Below are 15,909 nucleotides of genomic sequence, written 5' to 3'. Positions count from 1 at the left end.
TAGGGATCTCAGGTAGCTGATGAAGGTTTTCCCCACAGAAGTGGCCTTGCAATGGATGGAACTGGCCAGAGTCAAGAAAACCTGAAGAGACAGAATAGACAAGATAGTGGATGAGGGGTTGTCACCAACATCAGGCCTTGTGTTGTCACGGGCACCATTAAGGAGCTGTTGTTGGTTTGGGAATGCAGAGGGGTCAGTGAGGACAGGTTTGTCCCCACTGAGTCTGTAATGGGACAGCCAAGTAAAGGTGTTCAGTCGGCAGCTGGGTGTATGGATCTAGAGTCGAGGAGAAAGATGGGGGTCAAAAATGAAGATCTGAGAATCAACCTCGGGCAGAAACATGGGTGCTGTCATTTCACGCGGGACTCTCCGGTTTTTCCTCTTCTTTCCTCCTCGGACGCTCTCATTTAATACATGTTTTATGGTGATCATGAAGGCTATCTTCACAGTTGTAAGCGCTGCTCCAAATAGAAACAGAAAAAAGAGCGTCAGAGTGACAGGAGGCTTCGGTCCTCCCCTTCCCTGTTGTACGTGGGGGTGAGCGGCCGCCCCCTCGCACAGACCCAGCCAGAATGTGTAAGATACGCTCCCAGGGCTGTTCAACCAGATTCGTGGTTTTGGTTTCACCCCCCCCCTACTAATTTTCCTTTTCTTAGGCAATTTTTGTCCTTTTTTTCTCATGTGGGAAGACAAATATGATAAGAGAGAAGAAGAGACAGAGTACTAAAGCAGCTGCTGGGTCTGTTAGGGTCTCGGACAGTGCAGGCTGTAGGCTACAGAGGTATCCATCTTAGAGATAGAGCCAGAGGGAAGCATGCCAGGGTGCTAACAGTGGCCATCGCTGTGTGGGGAGGCTCTGGATTTTTCTATTTTCTGTGATTTTTCTGTGTATATGGCGAGTGGGAGGATTATGCTTTTCTTTCTTCTTGTTTCTCTGCAAGGTCAGCAGATAGACAGGTGAATGTCTACTCCGTCTTTCTACTCATTCCCCACTCCTCTGCATGGAAGCGTCTTTTTTTAGGAAGAAGAGGGCAGGAGTAAGCAGGCCCAACAACCCTAGTCACTGCTTATTGGGGAGCGGGGAGATCCCATGCCCGGAAGGGCCATGAGTCGAGCCTTGGTGCCCTCCCTCAGTCAGTGGTGGCTGGGGCTAGCCCGCTCCCTCCATGGAGCATTCTCAGCAAAAGTGTTCTGCAGCCCCAGCCTCCCTGAGATGAGCCCCAAGGCTTGACTAGCAAGAACGGAGTGGTAGGGATGAAGGTTGGAAATTGCCCATGCCTCAGTTCTAACCAGACCTAAGTGGTAGCCTTTAACAGAATATACCAGAAACCCCTTTCTCTGAATGTAATTAAGCTGAAGGTGTGTTTTGGTCTTCTTCTGACCCTGAATCTAGCTCCTGTAGGCAAAGCAGTTGGAGGGTAGGCTAACTGGCACCCCGTAGCCCCCAGAAGCAGCAAGCACATATCGCTCATACAATCAGAATGAGAACAACTTGTCCTGTAACCCAGCAACAACTTGGTCCCCTTCCTTTGCTTCCTCTGAGCCTTCCGCCATGTTACTATGAAGATAAGGAGTGAAGAGTCTTCCCCACGAGAGAACCCACAGCCCTGGACAGCTGTCCTTCCAGCAGAAACCCCTTGAGCAGAGTCCATGACCTCGTCTTGTCTTTCATGGTGAGGAGACAGACTCAGCCGTTGGGGTTTTGTTTTTATTGAATCAGGCTGGAGAACAAAAAAAGAAATGTGCTGACTCATCTTCCTATCCCCTGAAGTCAGCACACAATGAATTTTCCTAAATTTAAGATTATATAAAAATAAGAACGGCTTTTGGCTATAGTACCCTCTTTTTAAAAAATTTCATCTCTCCACCATCAGTCTAAGCTGGTTGACAGGCTGAGTAGTGGCTGATTTTAATTTTGGAATTAATCGCTTGTCTTTTATCTCTCTATTGTCCTGACAGGCTGAAATATTTGTGGTTTTATCCTTTGCTGGCCACATCTGAGGGAAGATTATCTTTTATATTGTTACTTATAATAAGGCCTGTGGGAGACAGCGCACGTGACATTTGTGCTACTCGCATCTCAGAAGACAACTCTAGGAGAGGCCAGCATAACCATCCAGAACATCTCCCGAGTGTTGTTGGGGCTCCGGTGGGATGGCCCCCATATGCCGCCCGTGTGCTGAGAACCGCCACTATGCCAGGCTCTGTGGCCCCCACTGAGGGTACCGCAGGGGTTGAATATAGACGAGGGGCCCACATGGGGCCAGAAGGAGGAGACTGACATTTTTCCAAGAATCTCACACCTAGTCAACATCCATGATAAGTGCGCTGAAGGGAAGGCTGAGGGGCCTAATCTGGTCTGAGGGATCATGGAGGTCTTCCTGGAGGAAGGAGTGTTTGAACTGAGATGGGAAGGTTGAGGAAGCAAGAACGGGGGTGGTGAGGGAGGGACAGTCCAGGCTGGGACTGAGCTTTGCTGGCAGGCACAGGGCTATGTTTAAATACAGGGGCCGGAATGTGGAGGCTTTGGAGGCCATGGTGATACATTTGGTTGTCGGGGAGGAACACTGGGAAGGCATAAGAGGTCTCCACCTCGGGGGTGTCAGGACCAGTGTAGGCTTTGAAGGACCCGCCGGTGACAACACCAAGAGTAATCAGAGAAAGCAAGAGCAGGGATTTGGCAAGATCAGGCAGCTGGCTCTTCTGGAAAAGTCTAAAAGCCCAGGGGAGAGGACATGGCTGCTGAGGTCAGGACCATGGAGACGGAGAAGGGAGATGTCTGACCTAGACGCACGAGCCGTGCCCAGAAATTTCCATTTGTTGTATGTGTTTCTCTTGGAAAGACTTATGAAAACATTTGCTTGGCAGGTGCCAGTAGGAGACTAGTCAGTGTTAACCGTGGCTGGCCATCAGATCGGTGTGAAATCCAGTATTCTGATCAAAAGTACTGTTTGGGTGACACCCCATCCATTTCCATGGCAAATCCTTCCTATCAAAAAGGAGTTGGGGCCACCTGCGGGGCTCAGTCAGCTAAGTGTCTGACTCTTGATTTCGACTCAGGTCATGAACTCAGGGTTGTGGGGTTGAGGTCAGGGTCAGGCTCCACGCGCTCCACAGAGTGGACTTGAGATTCTCTCTTTCCCTCTTCCTCTGTCCCTACCCCCCAGCTCTCTCTTCCTTTCTTTAAAAAAAAAAGGTATGGGGGGGTCAAATCTCTGCAGTTGGCTTGGACTAGACATGTCAGGGCAAGTGGATTAGGAAGTCAACCTTATTCCTCAATGGTATAAGAAACGTATGAAAAGGTGACTCTGGATATGAGGAAATTCAGAGGTCATTCATATCCCGTAAATTTAGCAGGTGGGAGCAAGGCTCGTAATTAGACTCCTAAGAAATGCTTTAAACTGGGCTGAATTTCCCTGCCTTCACTGTGGTCTACACCTGTCCAACCTGTGTACTCTTCCCAGAAGGCTGCCCTGTTCTTCCCTGACCGAGGCACCCCGGTACCCCACAGAGACACTGCCCCACTGCACCTTCCCTCCCTTCCCCTTCCTTGTCCAAGGACCCTTCTGAGGTTCTGGCGCAGGCCCTGCCTTCTGTCCAGCCAGAAGGCGTCACAGCCACCTGACCTCTTCTTTCCATTTCCAGTCTCATCTAGATTCAGTCCAGCCCCTACTCCTGCAGTCCTTCCAGAACATCTCTCTAGGTGTGCTGCTCCCTGTTGCCCTTATTCTGATTCCGATAAATCATCGATAGCTTCCTGAAACCCCCTCACTCAAACCCGGACTTCTTAGACCAGCCTGCACATTCCTCGGTGGTGCCACACCTCCCTGTTCATGTGTGGGGCACCCATGCAGATGCTGGCCCCACGACAGGGGTGTGCTGAGTGCCCGTATGCCAGCTTGAATCAAGTCGGCATCAGCTATACGCAAGGCATGATGTAAACTGCTTTTCAGACGTTTTGTTGTTTGATCCTCCCAACAAATCAATGTTTGCTATTTTTATACCCAGATAAGGAATCTAAGATAGAGGGTTAAATAACTAGAGCAAACCCACAGCTGATAAGATTCAAGCCTGTGTAGCCAGACTCTAGCATCAGAGCTCCTGGCCACTGCGATCCTGCCTCTGATCCACTCGGAACAGAACACGAAAAGGTCTCTGTTACATGTTCCTGGCTGGGGCGTCTGTAGTTAGTGGAATTAGTCTAGAAAACTCTAACAAGCTGGATTGGGAAGGGCCTAGCATTCATCTGCAAGGAGGCCCCCGGCGTATGCTTCTGGGGGAGCACAGGGCGTGTTCTGCTATCCTCAGTCCTGGAGCCTGGGAGAGGAAGCCCGACCGGCCCGCTGGGAGTTTGCTAAGCACATTGCTCTGGAGCCCAACCGAGTGCAGCTCAGTAACGGTCCCAGGCTTTGTGGCAGTCTACAGAAGGGAGCAGGACACAGCCCCTGTCCTCAGGGGGCATGCAGTCCAACTACAGATGCCACGATGCGCCCATGATAAGGAGACTTTAGGAGCCACACCATGGAAGCGCCAAACCCAGGTAGAATCTGGAATGAGTCCCCAGAGGAGCACAGGTCTGGGTGGCTTCCCTTTTCCAAAGTTGTTGGGAAGGGATGGCTCTGAGTGAAACCTGTCTAGAAGCAGGATCACAAGCCAGGGAGGCAGATGGCCCAGGTTCAAATCCCAGCTGAAGCACTTAACCATCCGTGAATGTGAACATGAAACGGACATTTGAAGTTGACACACAGTGAGGCCTTTAGAAAAGCGAGCCAGCTTTAGCCACTGCCTATAGCAGTTCACAGCCGCCCTGGACCGTCCTCGCTTTGGAAGTCCCTCCTCTCAGGATGGCAGGATGAGAAAGTGGGCCGCGGCCGGGAAAACCGGTGCTGCGCCGTGCTGCGCCGTGTTCTTAAAACGCGTGTGTCCTCGTGAGACTGTAACTGACCCACATCTGCTCTTCCGACCTGACTCCCCTCAGGCCCGCCCTGCTCATGTTCACAGTCCTGCAGAGCCCCAGCCAGCATGCGAGCGGATTTGGAGCTGGGAGTTAGGAACCCACATGGGAGTGTGAGAAAATCAGCCCCCTTCTCTCCAGTGTGTCCGTTGCTCTCACACACTCACTCATTTAGCAAAACCACACGGAGCTAGGGTTTAGCAGAGAGGAAAGTTGAGTTGATGGCACAGTGGGTTTTAAAGTGTGTATTTTCATGCTCGGGATCTATGGCAGTGCCTTCCCCGTCACAGACTGCTCCCCTGTGTGACGTTTCTTTGATCCCCAATGCCCTGGACAGTCAGGGTCACTCCCATTTCACAGATGAAAACCTGAGACCCGACGTCTCAAAGTCCAAGATTTCCGACGCGGGAGCCATGGCGCGCGCTCCCTCCTGCAGACATCCTGTGTCCAGGCCCAGTGTGCTGGGAGGTCCCCAGGAATGTGAACATGATTTCTTAAGCATGTGTTGCCTGATGTAGAATTCCAGCACAACGAAATAATGCGAATGGCCCCTGAGGCTCGTCCTTCACAGTCGTTTAACCAGATATGGTTCTCGTTAGAGCTGAGAGCGGAGAGAGCCCTGGGAGTGTGGGCGTGGTGGCGCGTTTCTCAGCCATCCTGTCCCACACACTCTCAAGGCTAAGTGTAATGTAGCTCAGCCAGAGAAACATGCGGGGCTGCGAAATCACTTTTTCCTTGGCTCGGACGCACCGCCACCGTGTTTCGGTCTCCAGCAAACCGTGCGGTGTGGGGGGCCTGAAGGGCCGTGCAAGGGAGCTCAGTCTAGACCACGGTCATGCTGGAATCTGCGTGCGGGCCGGCAGCTCCCAGGCGCAGGCAGGTGCACACGCGCGCACAGATACGCTCCCACACACGCGCGCACGCTTCCATGCGGACCCACACGCGCGCACGCACCCTTGTGTCCCTTCTCTCTGCAGGGGTCTCTGCCGGCTTGGGCATCACTTTCCCGGGGCTCCCTGAGCGGCCTTGCGATAGGCTCTGTGGTCCTTGAGAAGGCATCCCATCTAAGTGTGGGTTTTACCTGATAGCTTTGGTTTCGGAAAAGAGAGACCCGTGAGGTCACATGTTCGTAGCAGCAGGGCCTGGGGGTGGGGGAAGCCGTCTGGCCCGGAATCAAGGCCTTTAAGACGTTAGTCCCTGCTAAATGTTAGCCAACTGACCAGCTCTGTGGCCTTCGACAGTGGCTTGACCAGTCAGGGCCCCCGTTATCTGCTCAGGAACGGGGTTGCCTGAAAGAGGAAGTTTGGCCTCAGATGGCCTGAGCTTCTCTCCAGCTAGAACATTGTGTGATTCAAATACTAAATCAGTTCGGCACGGTGCACGTGGTGCGGCTGGGCGTGGGGTGGGGGAAGCTACAAACTTCCCGAGGAGAAGCCGCGTCGAAAATAATTTTCGCTGGGCCTATTCCCTAACAGACTTTGTCTGCTCCCAGTCCTTTTGAATCACAAGGTCAGGCCGGTTTTGTTAGCAATTTAACAGATAAAATTCCTCCCGTTCTAGTCCGTGGAGAGCTGGAGAACAGAATTTGTATTTGACTTCCCGTATGGCAGTCAGTGGAGGGCTCTTCTCGACTTCAAGGGTTTTCATTCCATCTCCCTCTTCCCCACCATTACATTTGATTGATCGTATTAAACAGAAGGAAAATTTATTTTATTGGAGTGGGGAAATGCATTAGGTTAAGTAATAAGTATATAAAATACATGGTTAGAGGTTTTGTAAAGGAAAAGATGTAATTTTGTGGTTATGCATGTTTGGGACTGTTTTCTAGGTTATGTTTTGTTGGTAGAAATAGAATGTACTGGATCAGGAGGACAGGCAGAGTCAACGGGCTAACGGAACAGTGTCTTGTTCAGCAGTGCCTTTGCAGACATGGGTGTGATAAAAAGAGACAGTAGTTGACACTCTTGAGGCTGCGGAAGGGGATGCTTTGGGACCATTTGCAAGGGAAAGCGATAGGATCAGTAGCACAGTGTGCCCTGGGCACACGACCTTCCTCGGCATGATGGACGCCTGTTGTGTCTCTCACTGGTGTGGTCACCTCCCCATCCAACAGTCTGGGCATTTGCAAGTCCACAAGGCTTGGAGGACTCCTGCCTCTTAGCATCAGTCCACGGGAGGCGATCTGGCTCTTGGGTGTGGTGGCAAGCCCTCGCCTAGAGACCCCAGAGCGGGCGCTTCTCCCACTGCCTCCACCACCAACAAAGGAGGCAAAACCGCCCAGAGAGCGGGAGGCTTCGTCTCTTCCCCTCCTCATAATCAAATTCACAACCAATTATGTGGCACATGGTGGGATGAGTATGTCTTTCTGAGTTTGAGTTTATCCATATGATTGACTGTGTCCTAAAAATGAAATCACATTTGTGGAAGCATGCAGTGCCTCATATTGAAAAAATTAAAACTTCATGACATTTGAATTGTCCTGGAAAATCTGGAATTTGGAGTTCTAGTAGTTATGCTTGGTGATCTAAGAAGTTAAGAGAGAGCGGTGGGCTTATTGGGCTGTTGGAGGATGAACCTCACGCAGTTTTAGCGCTAGGAAATGAGCTATGAACTCTGTTAATGACGGGGAGAGACGGCCTTGGGACCATGACAATGAGGATCTCCACCCCCACCCCCACCCGCTGCCTCTGTTATCAGCACTCCTTCCGCCTAACTGGTGAACTGGAAATTAATTTTATACTAATTTGTTCTCAGCTCATGCTTTAATGAGCTTATATTTCTGGGTATTTAATTTGAAAGTACGTTTGATAAATAATCTATTAAGAAATAAATTGAGACTGAGAATAAATGAATTTGAAATTTCAGAGGTCAGTAATTAAGATTTTTGTCACTATTTGGTTTTTCACTGTCTAACCAATACCCAGCTGCCAATGCAATATTTCATATTTCTCTAAAATGAGGCAAAATCTGTGATGCATGATGGGTACCAGACAAAAACCATGATTCTGAGCTCTCTGGTCAGCCTAAACTCTTCTGCTTTCTGGGTCTGTTCCATTCTGATGTGCCTGCTGGGCACCCAGGACTGAAATCCCCCCACTGGGATCCCTCTGGTGCCCTGGGCCATTATGACCCAGTTAGTAGCCTCCTCGTAATTAGACACTTGTTACCACAACTCCCTTAAGTACCCCGGCCCCCTTATCTGGGGGTCGGGGGACAAGGAGCCTTTCAAAGTAATTTCACATGGAAGCTAAAAAGGCAAGCTGGCAGCAAGGTCTGGACACCTGACATGGCAGACTGGGCTTGTGTCCCCTGCCACTGTCCCGATACATCCCTTCCTGAGCCACATGCTTACTGCCCTGCTCCTGCCATGGACTCTTCCAGCCAAGCAGAACTAACCCTCGTCCCTGAACTACCAGCCCCTCTCCTGTAGCCTCCCATCTCTGCACATGCTTCCCCTCTGTGAGCGTCCCCTCTCTTGCCTTCGCCCCTGGACAACAAACCACCCTACTCCCTGACATTGCCTGGGGGCCAAAAAAGAGCCACAAATTTCTCTTGTTTGCAGTCAGTATAATCAACAACATAAACCATCCAAGATAGGCTACTAAGTTTGGACAAACTATAAACTAATCCGATAAGATGGTCTGCTATGAGATAACTTAAAAAAAAAAAGTTTTCCTTTACATTAAAAATAACCATGTATAAGATGCTATCTATGGTACCAGCAGACCTACCCAATACCTAGGAATAAGCCTAATGGAAAATTTTTTAATGGCAACATGAAAAAAATCCAAGGCTAGGCTGAAGGACATAAAAACAACATTATTGATGGAAACATACCATGTACATGAATAGGAAAATGGATCTTGATGGATTATAACAATAGATTTTTACTTTTTTAAAGATTTTATTTATTTTATTTGGAAGAGAGAGAGAGAACATGAGCAGGAGGGAGGGGCAGAGGGAGAAGCAAACTCCCCACCAAGCAGAGAACCCAATGTGGGACTCGATCCCAAGACCCCAGGATCATCACCTGAACTGAAGGCAGACGCCTAACCGACTGAGCCACCCAGGTGCCCCTATTACAGTGGAATAGTAACCACATTCTTAATATAATTTCAGTGGATTATTACAAAGCTTAAAATTTGATTCCAAAATTCACCTGGAAGAGAAAATAGGTAACATTATCCTAGAAACATTTGAAGAAAAGAACAGAACCAAAGAACACCTGCCATCCACAGGGTTGCCAAGATAGCCCTTGAACAAATAGCTCTGGGTCATGCTTCTCAGCACATGCCCAAGAATGAAACCGGAATCCCGCTTCAAGCCGCAGACAAAAACTCGTTCCGTGTAGACTGAAGATCTGAGTATAAGAGCTAAACTTGTGGAACTCCTGAAGGAAAGCATAGGTGGAAATCTTCAGCACCTTGAGATCCTGGTTTCTTAGGTATAGCACCGCCGAAAACACAAGCAACGGAAGGGAGAAGTGGACCTCATCAAAGTGATCGTCTGTGCTTCAGAAGAGATGCTTAAAAGAATGAAAGGACAACCCACAACGTGGGGGAGAATATTTGCAAACCCTATACTATAGCACGTACCCAGGAGAACCAAAACTGCAGGGAGTCGCATACGGTTGTTCACGGCGGCACTATTCACAATTGCTAGAAAGTGGAGACAACCCAAGTTCCCCTCGACTGATGAATGGATAAACAAAATTGGGCATTTCCAGGCCGTGTATTATTATTCTGCAATAGAAAGGAATGATCCACGCTACAACCTGAATGAGCCTTGTAAGCATTATGCCGAAAGCAGCCAGACACGAAGGGCCACGTTTTGTATGAATCCGCTGCCACGAAATGAATGAACAGGCAAATCCCTAGAGACAGGAAGTAGCCGAGCCGTTGCCAGGGGCTGAGGCAGGACGGGTGGGTCCGGGGAAGTGAGGGCTCCCGGGGACGAGGCTTCTCTTCGGAGTGATGAAAATGTTTTACAATTAGACAGTGGTGACAGCTGTACAACATTCTGAACCTGCCAAGTATATGCTTTTAAAAGGTGAATCCTGTGGTGTGTGAATTTAATCTTAGTCAAAACAGAGAACCTGTTCTGTCCGCCATCCAAATGTGGGATGGAACTAGAGGAACTAAACAGTGCGGCGCTCTGGGCACGGAGATGGACAAACGGAGGCTGGTCTCACGTGGGACAGCTCCTGGAGGAGAACAGCAGAGCCGCGGGCACCCTGTAGGCGACACGTAGCACCCCCCATCACCAGGAAAGCGAAAATGGTGGCAGAGGACAGCCAGGTCTCAGTTTGTGGGGGACAGATTCTAACCTCACCCCCTCAAAAAGTAAGTTCCAGGTCGATTAAAGAGCTAAGTGTAAGACTGTGGAAATGGAAGAAAATAAAGAAGGACGTCTCGTAACCGTGAGGAAAGCCACCCTGAGCAGTGCATGACATTCGTAAAGAGAAAGATGGAAAATTTGACTTTATAAGAATGGGAAACTGTACAACCAAAGATACCATAAGTAAATTTTAAAAAATCACTTCTCACATAGTACGTACACCCTGAATTTTTGAAGAACTTCTAGAATTGCTAAGAAAAGTCAAAACAACCAGTGTCCAGCACTCTCCTCTTCCTCCTTGAGTTGCCTTTCAGGTGGCCCCAGAAGTCTGTCCTCCACTGAGGGACAGATGAGCTTGACCCCTTTCCTGGGGGTTATTGGATGTCACGGGCCATTCAATCCCATCCAGTCCTCTTTCTTTCTTTTTTAAGATTATTTATTTGTCAGAGAGAGAGAGCACACAAGCCAGGGAAGCAGCAGGCAGGGGGAGAACCTGGCTCTCCACTGAGCAAGGAGCCTGACGTGGGACTCGATCCAGGACTCTGGGATCATGATCTGGGCCGAAGGCAAACACTTAGACGACTGAGCCAGCAGGTGTCCCAAGCCAGTCCTCCTTCTTAGCAAAGTCAGAGTGGTCTTGGGATCTCATTTTTGTTGAGCAGAACGGCTGGGCACCAAGCTCTGCCCTGGGAAAAGTGAATTCACCAGCACCGCGTGAGTAAAGGGGCCGTGTGCTGTGGGGGACACCGCAGGGATGGGCTGAAGCCCATTGCCACTGGCCCTGTTCCTTCCACGCCGCCTCTGCTGCCAGACCACGCGGCTGGCATGCAGAGGCCACGAATGTGGCAAGTGGAACCCGCTTAGCATTTCTTGCCTGTCAGCCGCTTCGTGGGGGCTACCCTGTGACTCTGTTACATGGATTCTGGACAGATCTCTGTCTCGGGGTGGGAAGGTCTGTGCTGTGGTTTCTTGTTGCACGTGACCACCTTATTCAAGAAATGGAATTCTGCAGGCATCATGCGGGGACTTCTGTCATCATGCGGGGACTTCTGTCGTAGACCGAGAGACCTTCCTATTTTTCTTTTCCTGCTAAGAGAGATCGTGAGCTCCCGACTGGGCAATTCAGGATGGTCCCCTCAGCTGCCGTCTCATCTGCTGTTCTGTTTCCAGAAGCCATTGATTTAGGCCTCATTCTCTTCCATTTCACAATGTGATTAAATACGCCGCACGGGTCGTCATCTTGTTAGAAAAGACAGCTCGCGGGAGGGTAAGGTGGTGACGTCCCCGGGGTCTGTACTGCCGCTGGGTTTGGGGAAACCCTCAGCATCAGAGCTTTTTTGAAGGGTGTTAGAGAGACAAGAGTGGGACCGGGACGCTTCTTAACACCGCATTGATCACCTCTAAGTAAATCAGACCTTCCTGCCGGAGGTCCTGGCCGGGTCAAGCCAGACTTGGCATTAAATATTAAGACCGAAGACCGCCGGTTCAATATTTTATGCCAAGAGGGAATCCCGTAGGTGAAAGCCGGAGAAGCGGATCGGAGGCGGTTGGCTTATTGTGAGCAGGCAAGAAGCTACGTGACTGAACGGACTTTCTCCTCTTTATAGGGTCACTGCTACTACCATGGACACGTGCAAGGACACTCTGGTTCCACCGCCAGCTTCAGCACTTGCTCTGGCCTCAGGTAAGCGACCCTGACGGGGCCGGCTCCGGTCCCCAGCATGACTGCCACCTCCTTCCCCCCATTCGCTCTCAAGGATCAAGAGTAAATGGTGGGGCCTGAGCCTCCCCCCCGGTGAGACAGAGAAGCCCCGCGGGACACCTCGAAGGAGCACAGCGTGCCCGGGATCTTAGCTTCTCTGCCCCAGCAGCCCTTTCTAGAAGGTTCTTAGGCCTGGTGGGTTGAGAGCCATGGATGGGGCTGAGCATCTACATCCGAGGATTTTGTGACGATCTTTCACTTATGTGGCTCTTGTACTTAATAATCCTGGTGTTAAAAGGTAGGAGCTCGGGTCCTAGCGTTCAGGCTCTCGCTCGGGAGACACGCAGAGGCCTCCCCTGCCAGGAGGCGAAGCAAGGACCCAGCCGAGCCGAGCGAGGAGAGTGGAATCCGGCCTGGGTCGCAGGGGCTTTCGCTACGCGGCTGCGCACGTGTCAGGAAACTGCTCCCTTCCGGGGCTGGACGAGCCAACCCGCGCGGCTCGCCCTTCCAGATCTCACTCGTTGGCCACCAGCTGGCTCTCCTGTGCCCGCCACGAGCCGCCTCAGCCTTTTTGCTGGATCCATTCACCGGGTTTGTGAACCAGCCGCCTGCATCCCCCGAGTCCCGCTTCGCTTGGGCCCCCCAGGCTCTGTGAGGAGAGAGACGAGGGCCTGGGAGGCGCGCCGGCTTGAGTGAGACCGGGCCGCCCTCTGGGACCCGGGGACGCCGCGTCTCTGCGAGTCCCACGCGGGACACTGTACACTCACGACACACGGCACCGCACACAGACACAGTGGGCCACACACAGACATCACCCACGCTACAGCATGCCCAGCACAAACACCACACGCACCACACACCCAATATACTCCATGTGACGTACCACACACAACACACAATGTACCACGCATCACACACACCCTACAACATACACAGCACAAACACCACATACACAACAAACCACAAGTGACGTACCACATACAACGGACAGAATATACCAGACGTGACACACACACAATGTACCATACGTGACATCTCACACACACACACATACTATACCACACATCTCACACACACACAACATCCATAGCCCAAACACCGCACACACACAATACACCAGAAGTGACATACCACACACAGACACACACACACACACACACACACACACACACACAGGTCAGTCAAGTCCTGCGAGTGTGAGGGGAGTGGCGGCCGCCCGGCCTCCTCAGCGTGTGAACGGCTGTGGACGAAGCCGGGCGCTCACCGAGCGCTGACGGGACACGGACCCCCAGATTCACGCTGACACGCGGCCGGCGTTGAACCCGCGTCAGTTAATAAGGAATCCCGTGGGCCGCACCTCCTGGGCCGCCGGGGCTCTGCGGGTCACCCCCCAGGGGAACGCGGCCCGGAGCGCGGCTGCCGGAGCCCCTCCCCGTGTAGGGCCGGCGCCCCCCAGACAAGGCTCTTCCGTCAGCCCCTCCTCGGCCGCTTCTTGCTCTCGTTTCCCGTGTGTGGGCTCCTCTGTCTTCACTTGCGTGTCAGGGGCGCAGAGCAGAGCCGTCCCTCAGCCGCGCCCCAGAGCCCGCTCCTCCCACCGCACCGTCGTCTCGGTCCGATCCGGTCCCTGTCCCCGGGACATGCCCCCTGCCCGGCTGCCGCCGAGCCTCGCGGCCCGGTCGCCTGCACAACGTACAGGTGTCAGGAGAGGAGGAGGACATCCCGCCTCGCTCGGGAACCTGCTTTTGTCTCGGGCGTTGTCTTGACGTCCTTCCTCCTTGGCTCACTTGGGACTGGCTCGTTCCTTCGACGTCGCGCCTGAGTTCGCCGCGTCCTGTCTCGTCCCACCCTCCATGGTGGCCCTTTAGGCGGTTTCTAGCCTCGCTCATTTCCAGACTGCGCTGGCCGCGCGGGGTCCTCAGGAGGTCTCAGGGGGTCCGTGGCTCGGTGCACAGGGCCCGGGGAGACCGGGGGAGAAGAGCAGGTGCTGTGTGGACGCCCCAACCTTTCACCAGCACCAGTTCTGCCACCTGCTCCTTCCAAGGCTGTCCCAGCGCCCGCGCTGGCCGTCGGAGCTGAGAGTCTCTCTCCTCACATGCTCCCCAATCCCAGACATCTGGCTTATTGTCAGTGTTTACAGCTGGAACCCAGCAAAATGTACAAAAAGCTAACCTTCCCCTGTTCACGCTCCTTGCACTCCCCTCAGGTGGAACATGGCAGCAGCGTGGGGTTCCCTCCAGCCTGCCTCCTCGTCCTGCGCACCAGGCCTGGGCAAGGCCCCGTGCATGTGCGTTTCTCTACTTTTGTAAAAATAGAGTCACGTCATACTCTTCACTCTACCCTGATTCTTCTGTCTCTGCAAGTCAAGAGACAGAGACTTAAATCTCTGTTTGGTTCCCTCCCTTGAGGGTGTACACACACGTGTTTCTGCACACTGTCGCTCTCATGAAACATTTCGATATCCCATTTATAGGACACTATTGAACTTTGAAACATCTGCTAATCCGGTATGTGAGCAGAGTGATCTTGCTGCTGATGGATTTGCTGCTCTCCTGTTGCTAAGGGTTCCTCCGGCAAACATTCCTTGAGCGCTTCCTCGTGCGACACTGAAGGAGGTGGGGCGAGCTGTGCAGACGTCTGCAGGAAGCACGTTCCTGGCAGAAGGAACAGCATGTGCTAAGCCCCTGACACAGGAAAATGCCCGGGGTTGGCAGAGCAGCAAGGTGACCAGTGTGGCTGGGGCAGAGCAGGCAGAGGAGGCAGAGGAAGCTGAGGTCAAGGAGAAGGAGAAGGGCCTTGGCCTCTCCCTTGTCTATGACAGGGTCACGGGAACTTTGCGCTGAGGGTTGTCTCACTTGACATTGGCAAGGTCACTCTGCCTGCTGGGCTGAAACTGGACGGTAGGGGGAGCAGGCAGAGGCGCAGAGCTCAGCGAGACACCTTCCCAAGAATCCACCCGGTTACAGGAGCCTGGGCAGAGGGGGCACTTGCAGACAAGCAAGAATCCAGAAACTTCTTCAAGGGTTTAGAGATTCTGGTACCCCTGACATCTGCATAAGCTTCTGACCGTTGCCTTCTCCACCACAAGTGCTCTGTGTCTAAAACTCACTCCCCCAGGGTAGTGCGGGGCACAAATACACGAAGGGGCCAAGCTCCTGCCGCTGAGTGAGAGGTCACTGAGGAAGCCGTGGGAAAGCCCTTCAAGAGGCAGGGCCTCCCAGGCATGTGCGGGCCCAGCAGGCGTGCTGGGTGCTCGGTGGAGGAGGAGGGGGAGGAGGACATTGTTTGCAAGTGACGGTACACACAGAGGACATCAGCTCTCCGTGGACTGAGGTGCATGAGGGAGGGACTCGGAAAGAGTCTTTTGTCTTTTCAAAAGGCTGTCGGCTTACATCCTCAGAGACCAAGTAGAAGTATGAGGACCCCTCTTTCAAGTTCAGCAGAGTTCCTCTAAAATACCTCTGACTGACCCTGACTGGGTCATTGGTCCCTCCCTGAAACAATCGCAGTGGCCAGTGGTGGGTGTGATGCTCTGGTTTAAGTCCCTGGGTCAGGCTGGGGGTGAACCACACCCAACCCCAAGGATGGGAAGTGGGGAGAGTGAGTGCTCCAAGGAAAACCAGGGGTCTTTTTGCCAGAGGAAGGGCAAATGAGGGCCAAGACCGTAAGCAACAAACAGGCCTCTTCCAACAATGGCTTCTACACATCTGTGAAGAAGTTTTAGACCATCGAAACTGAGAACAGGCATTAAGGGAGGCATCGGGATTGGTCTGGTAAGTTTCAGGTGATTTTCATAGGCATTTCAAGCTCTTGGTAGGTAAAGAGAAAGGGGTCTCTCCAAGGTATTCCATTTACAAACCAGTGACTTTAGTTGATTAGTTTTAAAAAATGAAGAGGAAGGGGGCACCGGGGTGGCTCC

At 52.2% G+C, this 15,909-nt stretch overlaps 1 protein-coding gene across 1 annotated transcript in view; it reads left to right on the top strand.

Annotated features, from left to right (window-relative positions):
- Positions 1 to 15,909, top strand: part of ADAM12 (ADAM metallopeptidase domain 12) — a 323,414-nt gene that overhangs the window by 208,578 nt on the left and 98,927 nt on the right. The window contains exon 5 of the mRNA XM_032313677.1: positions 11,899 to 11,975. Within this exon, the coding sequence (XP_032169568.1) occupies positions 11,899 to 11,975 (77 nt within the window). The remainder of the gene's footprint in view (positions 1 to 11,898; positions 11,976 to 15,909) is intronic.

Source organism: Mustela erminea, chromosome 14, assembly GCF_009829155.1.
Source record: "Mustela erminea isolate mMusErm1 chromosome 14, mMusErm1.Pri, whole genome shotgun sequence".
NCBI lineage: Eukaryota > Metazoa > Chordata > Mammalia > Carnivora > Mustelidae > Mustela > Mustela erminea.
The sequence above is the reverse complement of the archived record's forward strand: the minus strand, read 5'-3'. Positions and strand labels throughout refer to the sequence as shown.